Below are 16602 nucleotides of genomic sequence, written 5' to 3'. Positions count from 1 at the left end.
AAAAACCTAATCCTGTGAAAGGACACACAAACCCAACACAGCACCACACATCTTGATCACTGTAGCAACAGAATCACAATGAAGCCCTAGAGAACTTTAAAAAGGGAGTCTCAGTCTTCTGCCAAGGACTCCAGAGCAAGTATTTCAGAAAAATTTCACAGGAAAAACGGTAAGTCTCTGAGCAACCTAAGAGTGTTGACAAAGTCAGTTTGCACTTCAATTTATCCTTACTCCATGGCTTGCAGAATCAATAAAATCTTTTTATCGGATTCTTCAAGATCACCCATTGCCCAATCTTTAAGAGCCGACAAACAGTACAGCAAATCTCTGCTGGCAATATCTCTCCAGGATAAAGATTAACAGTGCAAAAAAAGTGTTAAAAGCGAAAAGAATGATGACAAACCCAGAAAAACATATCTTTATACACAGCATGCTATTTTCAATTTGTATTATCCACAGAACTAAAAGGTCCTAGTGATAGTTCAAGACTACTGTGTGGTAAAAAGATTTTTCTCTTACTTTCTATACCCTAAGAAGATGATGTAGAAATGCTTTCAAATAAACCAAAACAACCTGAAGCAATCATCCTTCTGACACACTGTAACACAATCTGGAACAATTCCAGAAATCCATCTCACAGTACAGCTGCAATCATTACAGCATAAAATTTATTTTCAACGTGCTGTACACAACATCGCCACTAATTATGCAGTAAGTAAAGGAGCTACAAACTTAAATTTTAAATCATAAATTAAAATGGAATATTTTAAAGTATTTTCTGTATCTCAACCAAGGATTAAATATATAAAGAGCGCAATGTATAAAAAGCACCAACACTGAACCTTTGCCTAAACCTGCTTAAAATATCCCAGTATCGGTACCCAATATAATCTTATGTTTCTGTTCCAGAGCAACCCAAACAATTGAACATCCAATCAAAAGGATGAACACATCCAATGTGTGCAGAATGTTCGCGAATTTGTTTTTAAATCCTGGTAATGCCAAAGTAATGTTTTATTGTGGAGAACCAATAAAAGATTCATAACATTAGCAGCCACTTTAACACATTGTATTTTTCCTTCAGGCTCATGCACAGCTTCACAGCCTAAAGCATCTGCTCTGCAGCCCATTTCCTTCTTATCCCATCCTGCCGTAAGAACCAGGGATCACATTGCTACAAACCAGCACACAATATAAATGACTTAAAAAGCTCTTCACAGCTGTATGATATACAGTAGGCATCAGAGGACCTGACAGTGTGCCCTGTGAACAACACAAAACCACTGGGGTCTATAGCCTGAAATATTACCATAGGCCTCCTACCATATTTCTTTTTAAGAACACGGATTTTTATGCTTTAACAAGTTCAGATTTTTTAAGAACGTGGCAGAATGGTTCATGCTGAAATAGTCATTAAATTACCTGCTGCACATATCTGTCAGTGGTTTTCCACATGTAATAATACTCAATGATGCTAGTCAGCGACTTCCAAGGAAGCTGAAAAACATGTTACAAATTAGAGCAGTTCCAAGAAATTGCCATGTCCACAGCTCATTAAACAGGTTAAAATCAAGTATAGTTGATACACAAATACTACAATATGAATGTATTAAATACCTACATTAAAATCCATACACAAATGAATACATATTACCATTAATAATACATAACATTTCCTTATAGTTACCAAGGATTACAGCAATATTACGTATCTAAATCCGAATGTAATTTATTTAGGCCATATGATTAAACAAAATGATCAAAACAGAATCCAGATTTCCATCAGGAAACGCAGAAGGTAATCTCTCTATTATAAAGTGTATCAGATGGAGAACAACATCAGGACTAAAATAAACCATCTTGACTGTGTTCAAGTCTCATGACAATTTTACTCTCAGAAAGTACAAGGGGTACTGTACTTAGTTCCCAAGTTTTTCAAGTCCTGTAACAACTGAGCCGCTCATACAAAGCACTAGCTTTGCATAGCCTCCGCATACTCTTGACCATTAAACAAGGAACAGAAGGATGCTAGGGACAAAAGCTACCTTGAGCAACAAAAGCAGTAACTGACAATGAATATTTCACAAAAATCTCTGTGCAAACTCAGGGCAACTGATGATGACGATGGATTATTATTTTGGGTGCACATGTTCAATGGTAAATGCATTAGCTTAAGTTTATAGGAGAAAATTAGGCACGCAGCAGCCATTTTTAATTATTAACAAATAATCTATTTAACTCCATAAATTCTATCTATCATTTAAATTAGTAATTTTCTTACAAAATGAATGCAATTTTTCTTCCTAAATTGGAAACACGCTACTATTTTGTGTGGGGTATTTTCTAGAGGCATGCATTAACATTAATACTCTTTGCTTTCCAGAAATGAGGATGGTTTTTAGGAAGTCTCAGAAAATACAGGTGTGGAAACTTATCTTTCTAGCCCTACTCACTTCACTTTGGGGACTTTCGCATGTCTTAAGCCAAAATAGTAGGTCCCTGAACCTCGAATTAAGTTCCTAAAACAACAGAGGAACCCCATAGCAAGCTGTCTCTCCCTGCATGCAGGAGATGCCAGTCACTTCTTCACGCTGCTGGCTCGCAGACACTTAGAGGAAATGAGACTGGTTTCCACCTCTGCCTTTTGGGAGTTGGGATTCAGGTCCAGAGTCAGCTGTGAATCCTTTTTCAGGCAGTGTACCACAATATGTAAATCCCTGTCTATTTGCATTTCTTTAAAAAGTAGCAGTGTAACAACTGTGTAACATGATTTTCTAATAAACAGCAACACGAATTGGTTTATTAAAATCCTTTTATTTTCTCAGGTAAATTAAGCCTTAAGAGAAATCTGCCCAAGAAAAGGCCAATGATGGGAACATGAGCTTGGTATAAGGTGACGTGAGCTGCTTCTCAATCTCTAGGTCCATATTATTCCTGGCAACCAAATGAAACACAGTCACCAAGTACATTTTAATGTCTCCATATTTATTTTCCTTCCTGAACACTTACTAACATATTCATGCTACTATGTTTGCCTTTTCTCCAGAAAATACTTGTTTTAACTATGACTGTGACACCTGTATGTTCATTCCCTCAGTAGGCATCTACAATAAAAGAAAGATAATGAAGGTTCTTGGACTGGATAATCATGATCCTTCTACACTTTTTTCACAATAGAAAGCCTCTTTGACAGACTGAATATGACCATCCCGTATTCTGTTTACACATGCACCTAAAGGACAAAACACCATAGAGGCACATGAGTTTTCCAGAGGTTGCTCTCGACTGCCAGAGCCGTGAACAGCCACAGAATAAAGCACTCTCATGACCAAATTTTATTAAACACTAATTAAAAGAAGTGAAAATTACCATCTGTGTGACATTTTTGTAGGAGAAAATTAATAAAGAGGTGTCAGCAGTACAAAATCAGGGAGCGGGTGTTTTCAGTTTCTTTCGTTTCTTCTGGTCTGATTTGGGCCACTCAAATCAGACCAGCATGAAAAACTTGGGTTTTAAGATATTAAAGCATCTTAAAATGAACTTGTTAACCTTAATACATATTTCCACTATTTCCTGAAGCTGGAAAACTGTTGCTCCTGTTTTCTGTAAGTGGCTCAAAGTCTGATTCCCAAGGTCTTTCCTGCCATCTTTGAGATGTAACAGTTACAAATTTGTGAAAACTTGTGATAATTAAGAGCTAAGAATTAACAAGCATAACAGCTGTCTCTCACTGTTTGTAAAAGTTAAATTTGATGAACATAAAATATTCAGTCTTCTCTCATTCTACTATCCTGGGATATGAAGTAATTCAAATAAATCAAATAAATTCAATTAACTTAAGTTTAGGTTGATTAGAATCCACATAGGTTCTTAAAGACAGCAGAATCTCAAGAAATGAGCTCCTGTAACAGCTGATGAAAATGATTATTCAAAGGCTAGACAGGCAATTTGATAACAAATGAGCTTTTGTCTATTAAAAAAGGTAAATTCCTTTATACCATTTAATTTAAAATAATTGTCTTGCTTACCAATATTTAATGATTATAGCTTAATGCTTGAGCCACACAATGAATGTCAAATAGTGCCAGTTCTTACTAATTGCTGGAAAAGTAAATGAGCCTGCCCTTTAGAGAGCTATCATGTAAGGGCTGCAATCACAGCTGTCATGCCTTGCAAATTCAGGAGGATTCAGCAAAGGCAGCTCCTCTGACATAGGATGACTCAAGCAGGCACTACCCAACCCTTCTGCTTCAGGAGACGGCCACCAACCACCTCCTGCCATGCGACATGACAGTCCTGCCTGTGCTGGGGCACCACTTTATGACTGCTCAGGTTCACGCTTGGTCTCTGGCACTGCAGGATATAATTTTATCATTAGGTCTTACATGGACAACCAAACAAGTCAGCATGTACGCTCCCAGTGCATTAGCTTCTCTGTCCATGCTGTTACACCACATATAAGAGTGCTTACTTTTCAATGACTAGCCACTGAAGAGAGAGGTGACAACAGATAAATGTATTCTCATGGATAACATGAGCACTACTCAGGTGCTACAAATTCTCACCGACCTCACCTTGCAGAAAATTTTCATATATCCATGATCTAAATATTGAAGGACTATTTTAGATATTTACTTAAAACCCTATTTTTTTTTAATCCCTATACCTTTAAAATGCTACATAGCATGTGAGAACACTTAAATTTTACTCTAGAGAAATAAAGATATCCCAAGATTACACAATGATGAATATAACTGAAAGCTTCCAAGTCACATAGAATTAGATCGATTGTGTGCCCTAAGTTATCAATACTGCATAAATTGATATGTAAAACAGGTGTTCTCCTAATGTTTTAAGAACGACATGCCACTTTTTGAAAGGTAAAAACATCTGACTAACTATAGACAACATTCCTGTTGTAAATAAGTGAGACTAAAACTAATTAGTGCCCCATATCCACTTCTGCTTCACTCTGACTCATCATTAATGTGACCTCAGTAGGCTACACAGCCCTGTCTCTAAATCAGTGCATATCTCTCACTTTGGGAGAAGGGCAAGGAAAAATATCTGTGTTCTGGGAGGGAAAATTCAGTGAAAGAGGGAGGTTATCAGGAGCCGACCTAAGACAAAAATTGAATATTTTAAAGACGTTCTAGTAGATTCGCTCAAACCTCCAGCATTTGAGCAGTACAAATGCATAAGTGATTCCTGCAGCACATTACTCTGCTGTACTACTTCGATGTACATGCATCAACAAAATGACATGTAACGTAGCACAGAAATTTATACGGACAATAAAAATATTGCATAAATACCAGAGACAATGCTTAGATATACTTGGGCACAAACTGCATTAGGACTCAACTTGTCAACAGCCAATAATTCCGTAATATGCGCTTCAGGCATTTTGAAAAGCCAAATACTACGTCTTAGGAAACATTCTGTTAGAAGGCATAGCTACTGAACTATTGTGCAATTACAGCTGAGGACCATGCATCTGTATAAGAAATAATAAGGGATTGTAGTTTACATTAAGATTTCAGTTCTAAAACTCTATAAGATACTCTTTTCTACTCACATCTTCCTGAACTTAACAGAGCTATTTCATCCATGATGCAATTTTCAACCTTATGTGATGAATGCAGTGAACATTTTCTCCCTTAGGAATCTCAAAATTAAGCACGCAGATGTAATACACTTGTTAAAATGTCAGTTCTTCACAAAAACAATAACCTTCCCTTCCTACCTTCCTTCAATTATCTGTTTCATTTCAGAACTGTGAAAGTGAAGAAAAGACACTCAGTGCCAAGCCTCATCCCACTGTCCCACACTGTCGTGGAAGAACTTCTACATTTACCATACAGTACCATTTTCCCCTCACAAAGATTCTTAGCAACATCTGCAAAGAAAAAAATATCTGAGCTCTCAGAGTCAAGCAGAATGAGATTGTTATGAAAACATTTCCATTGACTTCAGTCTTAAACAATGGAATTCCTTTGGCTCAAATCCCAAACTTTTCACAAAGACCAACCTGAACTTAGTACAACAGAGGAAACGTTTTCCTTGAAAATAAGAGGTTCTCCAAGAAACGTGTAAAAAAATTTGCAGACAAATTACTAGCAAAGCCAGCAGCATTAGAATTAATTTCTTTTAATTACTGTGCATTAGAATTCATCAAATTAAAGCTTTGCTTTAAGCTGCCCTATAGTCTGATACTTAGTACCAAAACCAGTGTAGTTAGAACATATTAGAAAACATTTTTTTTGCTTTTCAGAAGTGCCAAAATACCTAATATGTCGAGATAACTCCCTGCAGTGCACTTTAAAAGCTATATGAATATAAATTTCTCTCTGCTAACCATAGAAGGAAACTCCAGCTTTATAAAAACACTCAGGGGAGTCAGCTATGCAGCTGCTAATGAATTTCACTGGAAATTGTGGAGAAGTTCTGAAAAGCTGCTGGAACTTTTTCAGAAGCTTGTAAAATCCTAGTAAAAATCCTTATCAAAACACATCAGCGCAAGACATCCTACCTGGTATTAAAACATTAAACACATTTTCTTCTGTCGACATCTTTCCAAAGAATGGCACCGAACAAGAAAGCATATTGATTTTCACCCAGACAAAATGTATATGTATGTTCACTACGTATATCAGCGACACAGATTTCTCCTCTAGCTCATCTTCCAAACCTACAGAGAGCAGTTATGTTCACCCATGTGAAAACACAGTAACAGAAGGGTGTACTACTTTCATACTTACAAAGTCTTGTCGAATGTCATTGAAGTCCTTGCCATACTTTTCCAGTGCCTCTTCAAATAAACTGGCTTCTGACGCTGACCACTCTTCCATTTCATCTCTACACAAGACAGGCCCTCCAACTGGCACTAGAACACTGATGGCACTGCTCAAATCATAGTTGTGCTTATGTAGTGTATCCATTGCATGAAACTAGCAAGGAGAAGGAGAGAATTAAAAACTTGTTTAAATACAGAGCAGTTTTGTTAACATCTCAGTTAATGCAAATTCAATGTATTATTTACTGTAAGTCATGCAAGAAGCCTCAACTAATGTTAAATTTAGAATCTATTTTGATATCATAGATTTTCTGCTGTGGAACATAAGGAAAATAAACTGTTTATTACTTAATTTGGAAAAGGAAATGTCTTAATAAAGTGTTTACTAAAAATGGCATCAGTTTATTAGTTCCTGCAAATTACTAGCAAACATTTCTAGAGAATCTTTAGCTGGTAGAAACTGGTTCCAACTGACCCAACAGAGACAGTGCCATATATTGACTGAGAGGCCATTTTGAATTAACAGAAGTTCTACATAGCAGCTAAACAGCTGGGGAAGGGAATAATTTGTTGTTTTCACTATCATCATACTGAAAAGTGAGATTTTTGTCCCTTGTTAACCTCTGCTGTCTCATACACGAAGCCTTTCTGACTCAATGTCCCAAAAGCCCCCATCACCACAATCTTCAGCTGTTGTGCTGAAGAAGGTATTAGAGGTATAAGGAGCAATAATGTGTGTGACTGTGTAACGTCAGTCTCCCACCTACTTGTGTCAACACAGCGATGAGCTGTACCTGTAGCATGCAACCTCTCACACAGCCCTAAACTCGTCTCATGAGACGGGGCACCCAAAACCTTTCAAGGAAGGAACGCTCTTGTATTATATGTCAGTATAGCACTTAGAGCACAATTCCAGTTGAGCTTCTGCATACAAATGTACTCCAAATAATGAAGTCTCCTTATCTTTTGCCATCTCCTATGAGTGGCTAAAGTCATTCTCCAGCTTTCAATATACCTCTTTGAAAGCTGTCAAGCACAAGATTCTTGAACTGCTTTGTCTGCAAGAAGTAATATCACTATTATCCTACAATATGTCATTTAATTTATGGTTCAAGTTGAATTCACCAGCCTTGAGAAAAAGCTATTGTTAAAATGAAGTATTCTAATATGGAAATATGTAACATAATGTCTAAAATCGATAAACTTCAAATTACAGAATGTAAAATGAAACCATTGGTTTATTGCTTATCATTCAGGCAATGAGTAAAATAGGCACAAAGACTGAACTCTTACAGTATATGTGTTACCAGGCTTTAAACCTTTGTTAAAATTGCAGCTTTTGTGGACAAACAGCATTTAACAGGCATTTTCCAAGCCTTCCCGGTTTCCTTCTCTTCTCAGAGATCAATTTTCATTATAAAATAAAACACTTCCTCTGAAAAAGCCAGAAATACAGGCTTCTGCTGGTTATTTGTCTCAGAAGTCCGTATCATTGTAAAAAACAAACAAACAAAAAGCCCAAAACAAGAAACACCCCACATTTACTGTCATCTAAGGAGGAAAACACACATTGTTTCACGTCTTCCAGTAGGGTCTTCTGAAAGCATTGGAGGTTTCCTGCCTAGTCTCATCACCTTCCCCATGTTTTCAAAATAAGGAAGCCTGAAAGTAGCTTCTCACTTGCTGTTAAGCTGCTGAAAGACTTCCCTAATGTGTACACGCACTCTGAATTTACTCATGTTTATAACCTATGCACTTATTGCATAGTTTTTTTTTAGCATCAGTCTGTTTCCAGTCATCTCTAGTTGAAACAACTAATAAGAAATACTGGAAAGCCACAGGTGTAGGATATAGAAATCCCATTAATAGCACTTTAGGTGCAAGTATTACCTGTCTTGCAGTAAGAATACAGACAGTATAATTTTCTTAGTATTATGCACCTACATCCCTTCCAAAGTATAGATGAGAGACACCACAAGTTCTGGAAATGTCTGTCCTAACTTTAACTGCTGCTCAAAATATGTTCCCAATTAACATGGGAATGTCTGAAAGAATAACTACTATAATGACAAATGTGTCTTCTCTTAACTTAGAAGGAGATACATTGCCGAAGAGCAAAGGAGAAGGGGTTTAAAAAGCTGAGGGGGTAGGAAAATGAGAGAGGACAGACAATAATTAAACCTGGGGTGGCTCCTCTGCTGCCTCATTATAAGATATGCCTTTCATTAATTGTAATGGAACTTAATGGATCATTTGCAATGGAGAAACATTTATATGGCACTCAAATACTAGATGTATCCCTTTATTAGCAGCACTGCACATGTACTTTCAAACAATAAGAAATTGCCATAAGGACGAATCTATTCTACTAGTCACTGAATACAGTAAGAAGGATGCACAATGTGTGATTTATTAGAAACTCTTAATCCAATAAAATCTTCATAAAATGAAAAATGATAAATTAAAGAACTAATTTGATGGAAAAAATAAAGCACTTAACCTGGTCAGAACTACTTGGTAAGGTCATATCAGCAACTGTGAAACAGAACGCTCATTTTGAGTATTACTGAAAACATTACATTTTGGCATTGCCTTTACTAAACTACCATAGTCCAGACTAAATCAGTTTCCTGTAATAACTCTAATAACTTTGGAGTACACTGCAAAATGTAAGAAATTAAATATTTTTCCCATAATACTAACGAGTATATTTTACCTGGAATGTAAGAACTGCCCTACTGAATCAGAGCAGTCATCCACCTAGCTAAGCACACGGTCTCTAATAGCAGTACCAAGAGATGTTACTTAGAGAAAATATGCAAGTAAATCTAAATACAGTCTGAGGTCAATTCCCATTTCATTCACCAGCATCTACAAACCTTGGGAATTAGGATTACTAGATGGTACATGTCTCCCTGATCTCCTCAGCACCCCTTTAGGGACCCCCATGGTCCATAATTTTTCTAACTCCTTCTTCAACCTGCTGATACTGTCCATACCAACATAACAAAATTCTCAGGCCTGTCTAGCCACTGTATAAGGCAGTACCTTAACTAGTTTAAACTGATCTATTAGTTTCATTGAGTGTCTTCTAGTTCAAACACTCAAGTATCTTATGAATAGAAGATCTACTTTAGCCTTAACTACAGTCTTTAATATTCTGTACACAAATAATAAAATAATAAACAACTCCTGTCTATGTCTTTGGAAATCTAAGTCAAACTCAACTCTACAAAACAGTAAGATTTTGTTCTCACAGTTTTCCTGGCACTTTTTTATTACCGTAGCACATCTTGTCATATCAGTTAATGTGAATACACAAAGAGAAAACTTTGGTCTGTAACTGATATATTTTTAATTTTCTCTAAAAGATACAGGTACTTATAGTACAGTGAATACTCTAACAAACTAGGAAACATCCTAAGTAAAATGCTCTTCAAAAAGTTGCTTTAAAAAGTTTGATTGCTTATACTTTAGAAAATTTACTGACACATGTATAGTAAGTACAAAACATTATAGAAACAATTTTCAACCAGCTTTATTACCACAAACTTTAAATTACACTACTGATCAGTTCTACTGAGTGAATCCCTATACAATACATATTATCGACCACACTGTGCAAATTATCACATATGAAGATGTTGCATTTAAATAGATTTCAACTGAAGTCAAGTGATTTACAGTATGATTACAAGGGCAGCACCAACATGCCTACAGAAAACACACAGGACTTTCAGCCATACACGCAGGCACCTTGCGCGCAGGTAACTAAAGGAAAACAGATATTTGGAGCACAGGGAATGTGAAAAAATAGATATTGTTGAAGTCACAGATGTAAAAAAGAAGTTGTAGGATATTTAAGAAGCCGCCTACCAGTGTGATGTCTCGGGAAGCAGCAGCTGCACTCATGTGTAAACTAGGTTGCCTGACAGAACTACTGCAGTCCAATGCTCGAGCAAATGTGCCAACCGCACTAGAAGAGAGAAACAGCAGACAGTAAATGCACAGAAAGATTTAATCTTTTTTTTTATTAGCAGACTCTATGTCACATCTATAAAAGCATTCTTTTAAAAATAAAAGTCACATACGGTTACTCTTAAGATTTCAGTTCTTTGTTAACAAAGGACAATTTGATAAAGACAAATCACCAAGCACTGCAGTAAAAATTCTGACCTTCTCCCCCAGAATGTAACAACCTTCATATAAGAACAACAGCATGGAAACAAAAAATACTCAAGAGAAATCTAATGTACCAATTTTCAATTAATTATGAAGTCAAAAGACCTTACTCAGCTTGGGCTATACAACTGTGACTATTATTTTTAAAATTAAAAAGCCAAAACACTGTTTAACAAGTTACAATACAATTTAAAAAGGGTTTCCACCATGTTCCCATGAGGAAATTAATAATATTTTATTCATTTCAGTAATGTACGTCCACTACTTCCATTAGTAAGACAAAGAAAGCATATTAGCTCAGTAGTAGGTACCTCCAAAACTGTATTTTAGCACAGATTTTATGCAATAATGAAATACATGGATATCTCACCCTACTTAATAAAAGCATTCCAGAATTTGAACTGGACACATTTTTCTCCAAACTTTCACCTTTTTGTTGCACCTTTGTCGATGTATTGTACATGGCATTTATTAGACTTACCAGAGCAACACAAATACAAGGAACAGAGATGGAGAGTTAGTGTGACAGTGACTGTTCTAAACTGCACTTTTCTTGGAAGCACGTTCATGATATAGGACACATGATGAAGGGAAAAAGAATTTGAGTGGGCTCAGGATGTCACAGAGGAAATCAGCAAAGTTGCAGCGACACATGAGAAAGATTATTAACTACCAAAACAGAAGCTGCTTCAGTACCTTGAACTGCATAATGACTCTTGAGGTGCATTGTGTCATCATATCAGAAAAAAATATTTATTGCAGTTATGACATAAGTCATCCTAAATTCAAAGATCCAGCTACCTAACATTTTTAATACAGTGTAAGCCTCTGGACTAAAGGACTGGAGCCTTATTCAGCAGTTACATTTCACACAAGTTGTAAACATAGAATTATACTAATGCGGAACATCACTGACAGAGATCAAGACACTGAAAGTGTCACATTACTGTGTACTATAAACCCAATATACAACAATAAAATAATGTAATGCACACTAAGATTTTAACTCACTAAGGTATATCATAGATCCTGGAGAAACTGGTAATAACAACTGTTCTACTGAATCTCGAAACATTTAATACTGAATGTATGTTTCGGTACTTGCTGCCAAAAACTTACAAGACACAGTTAAGATTTAACACCAGTGATTCACACGCTCCAGTTATTAACGATTTTGATTTCTAAAGGCTGTGGAATAAATAAGTTATATTCAAACATTGTTCTACAACCTTTGCTCCCTCTTTGCAGAGATGGCAGATAGGTGACAAGAACACAGACACGCATTCTATTTTCTTTTTTAAAACGTTTGGCAGTACATAAAAGAGTATTTGTCCACAAATCAGTCCCAAGAATAAGGCTCTATTGTGAACACATTTCCTGATAGTCAGTCAATCCCTTCAAACATGCTGGCATTGATAAGGGTTTTAGTTAAACAGTCTTTCCTGTGATCCTTCTGTCGCTACTGTTCAAACCAGTAACGCAGCATGCGGCACGACTGTATTTCCCTTCTGCTGCTACCTACTAGCTTCTTATCATCCTTTTGCATAATTAACACTATTTTCTTTTGACCATATTTCTAAAAGAAAATCAGAGTAAGCTATGGAAATTACAGAGTACATCCTCACAAAGAACTCTCTAGCACATCAAGCTGCCTTCGAACTTTTTAGGCTGACTTCAGAGCCCTGGCACATGTGAATTATGTTGCCCAGTACCTGAAGTCAAAATTAAGACACAATATAAAGCTACATTTATTTCTAATAAGTAATAGAGAGGTAAGAACTGATACGCTAGTTGACATTGCTTCCAGTGCTGTACTGAGTAGGAGAGGCTCACAACTGTGGGAGGAATACTGCGTGGGAGCATGGGGTACGTGAGTGTAAAACAAATAAGAACCACCATAAGACATAGGCAGCGTGCCATTTTGGGCGAAGGGGTGGGGGGAGTACAGGAGTGTCTGTCTGTGGCCATATTTTGAAATCAATGTAACTTCCAGATCACCTTTCCCTGGACACTTGTGAAAAACAGTGAATTTTTCAGACAATCCAATGAAGTGTAGGAATTCTAGAGCATTTGGCTGTTAAATAGTAACTAGGCTCAAAACTTAACAGTGATATACAGTGCTCTGTATAATCTAGCCATGCAATCCAAATCTAAATTCAGTATTTTAGAAATCACTAAATTACCTTAATTTTTAAGTATGACGAACATATGGATACAAAGGCAAAATGTTTCCTTTGTCATTTTTCCTTGCATGATTTTTTCTTTTCAGTATCACTAAAGAACTGCTTTAAAAATGTGAAAATAAAAAAAGCCAAAAACCTAAAAAACACCTGTTTTCAGAAGGCACATCATTGTCTTCACCTACCGGCTACCAAGGTAAAGGTCAGAATTAAACTAACACAGGCTGAACAGTCAGACCATAACTACTCATGTTTTCTTTTAAGCAGGCTCTTTAATGTAAATGTTCCATTAAGCTGGTACAATCTAAGGAATAACTGTAACTATTTAATTGAAATTATATTTAATTCAATAATAACAATAAGCTCATATAACCAAAAAACTGTGCTCAGCAAGCTAGTGAAAAATTAGTTATTCAACGAGTAAAGCACTGAGACTTCAAACAGAAACCAACACTCCCCACGCTTCCCAAAATAAGCTAAAGTCAAAAGGCATACAGACAGTGGATTACACAGGTGGTAGAGAGATGGACAAGAATGATAAACGATTAGAGGTATCAGCTGAAGGATCACTCTTTGCATAGGCTATATCAGCAGGGCTATACCCAAATACCTTAATTAGGTTTTCTGTGTTTTAATTATCCTAAAGACCAGAACCAAGACTGTTCTCTCAAGGACTTTTAGCAGAGGCTGCAGCTGACAGCTGTACAAACATGAAACAAATACAGAAAACCTAGTGCCAGCATCTAAGACGATGGAGTAAATCCACAAATTCAGCAAAACGCAACAACATCTATGTCAAAAAAATCTGGCAGTGAACTCTAAGGATGCAGTAGCTTATCATCATTTTGTTGTGCTGGTGTGCCCTACATTCAGGCAAAACATCAGATTAGGTATTGAATACAGAAAATACATCACATTTCTTATAACTCAAGTCTAAGACATTAAAGGAAGTAGTTGTTCAAATTTCTGCATAAGATTTGTATTAGTGGTAGCCAATGAAATTATAAAGCAGCAAACACAAGAGACTGTCGTAACACCTTTCTAAACATTCAGCAGCTCATCAGTAACTAGTTCTGAAAAGGACCATTATGTACCAAAGAAAATCTGCAACCACTGCACTTATACCTCAGGTAGTCACTTGTCTCCCCAGTAGTGACAGCAGTCCAGCATCAAATCAGATCCAAAAAGTTCTAGATCCAGGCTGGTAAATCGCTATTTTCTTCTACCTGATATTCTCAGAAATCTAGCAGAGACAAGAGACCCTTTTTAATCTGAGGATGTTTATTTTAAAATTGTTCACTTTTATACATTGTTTCTCTGTTTCAGTGATACCAGGCGAGGGGTGGGAATATTCTGGACAAATCTGTTTAAAGTGAACCACCTCTGTGCATCCATGAATCTGCAAATTCACAAATTTTCCTCATATCTGCAAACTAATGAATGAGATCTACACCTCACCTCAGAGTTAATGTATCTGAAGAAAATAAGTTATTTTTGGTGATTTCCTACATATTAGGAAAGCTTTTTGCTTTCCTTATTATTGCATCAATGTTACCCTTCACTGTGAGTTGGAAACAGTCCTAAAAGATGACCTCTTAGATTGCGATCAATAACAACCTTTTACAAACAGCCAATTAATATCTGACTGCTTCTTAGGAGCGTCTTGTGACACTTAAAATCTTGGACAGAAGAAAAAAAAAAAAGTACTTCTCCAGTGGTGATACATGTCACCAGCACAATATTAATTAAAGTTGAAAAATACCCCTGAGATTTTTACTACTGGATAATGCAAAATTTGACATGAAGAACATATTCATAGCAAAACGATGCTGTTCCAGAAGACACGTTTTCCTTGCATTTCTAAGCAACTGCCTGTACAGTGCTATGCTTCATTATCACTTCAGATATTTAGACTGCAAAGACAGATGACATGAAAAACATGAAAATCACCTGCCACCATTCTTTCTCTGAAAGACTCTCAAAGTTAGGATAAAGGGTGGCATTAAAGGGTGCACGTAATGTCTCCTACATGACACAACTAATCTTCAGCTCCATTACTAAAGGAACAGAAATGGGACATAGGTGAAATCTTTATTATTCAACAGAAATAGAATCTGATACATACAAGCAGTTTAATTCACAGGATATGATTTAAGCTATCATCTTTACTACTACATCCTGCAATTTCAGTCTCAGAGGAGATTTACAGCCCCCAAAAAGCAAGTCCATGAAAATGCTGCTGCAGAAAATTTGTCCATAATGCAATAGATCAAAATTCGTTTTAAAAAATGATGCAAACAGAAATTCAGCTCCAAGTCTGATTTAGTTGTTTTCAAAGTAATTTGGTCAAGAAATACAAAACACACAAAGGAATAAACATGTATTGGCCAAACATAACAGACAGACACAAACTTAGTATTTTCCATACGCCTAGTAAACTTGATGTGAACATACTTACTTTTCCTTTTTATTGCCAAACCATCTGCCTACCATTAGATGCTAGAACTCACCTTGCTAGCTAGTTTTGTGAGTGTAGCGTTGGCATGAAGATTTTTCACCATCTTTTCCACATCATTTTATGTTGCAATTCTGCCATTAAATTTTATTATCTCTTTAATGAACTCTGATTCCTCTTACTTCTCACCAAGTAAAGACAATCCAGAAGCACACTAATGTTGAAGCTTTCAAACCAGTGATTTTTATGTATTTATTTTCATTTATGAGCTTCGGGAGTTTTGTCTACTGCCACTGACTATACTGAATTATCTTGCAAGAAGAGAGTATTACTACTTGAGTAATTAAAATGATTTTACTTACTGCTCTCAGTAGATGAGCATTCTTTTCCTCAACACTAGGAAAGAGACACTTCTAGTTGAAGTTGCACTGTGTTCCCTTCCTCACAGTAAGATAAATTTATATAACAAATACACCTTCATATACCATGAGCACTTGCAACTAAATCAATAGTAACCAACAGAAAATGAATATAATCACTCTTATAGAGACAATGAAAAAGTGGAAGCAAAACAGGGAGGATCAAGCTCTAATTCAAAACGACTAACATGCAATTTTCCATTCTTCTGTGTAGAAAATTATGTTGGAATTCTCATTGCCAGAGTATAAATAACAGTGTGTTACCCAAAAACCAATTCAAAACCAGAACACATTAGTGTGATGCCTCAAGCGACTCCTAACAGATTATTTTGATAGTTCAAGCAAGAGTCCTTGCCCAAATTATTCATCATTAGTAGCCACAAGGTGCTTTCAAGATTTGTAAATCCACAAAGTTAAGCAAGACTATTAGGGGAGCTCAAGGTTAAGCATGTATCTGCTCAAGTACTCAAGCTTTTTTCAAAATCTCCATAGATTTTTCTGGCATAGTTACCTCCAATTTCTGAACAGGATAGGCATATTCTTCTACCTCTATACCCAGCAACTTATTGC

At 36.3% G+C, this 16602-nt stretch overlaps 1 protein-coding gene across 1 annotated transcript in view; it reads right to left on the bottom strand.

Annotated features, from left to right (window-relative positions):
* MTA3 (metastasis associated 1 family, member 3) overlaps positions 1-16602 on the bottom strand; it is a gene marked incomplete at its 5' end in the record, with an annotated part of 98787 nt that overhangs the window by 59258 nt on the left and 22927 nt on the right. Inside the window, 3 exons of the mRNA XM_010184603.1 lie at positions 1423-1497; positions 6762-6950; positions 10673-10772. Of these exons, the coding sequence (XP_010182905.1) occupies positions 1423-1497; positions 6762-6950; positions 10673-10772 (364 nt within the window). The remainder of the gene's footprint in view (positions 1-1422; positions 1498-6761; positions 6951-10672; positions 10773-16602) is intronic.

This window comes from Mesitornis unicolor, unplaced genomic scaffold, assembly GCF_000695765.1.
Source record: "Mesitornis unicolor isolate BGI_N332 unplaced genomic scaffold, ASM69576v1 scaffold8245, whole genome shotgun sequence".
NCBI classification, from domain to species: Eukaryota; Metazoa; Chordata; class Aves; order Mesitornithiformes; family Mesitornithidae; genus Mesitornis; species Mesitornis unicolor.
Note: the sequence above shows the minus strand (reverse complement) of the source record. Positions and strands in the feature narration are given on the sequence as shown.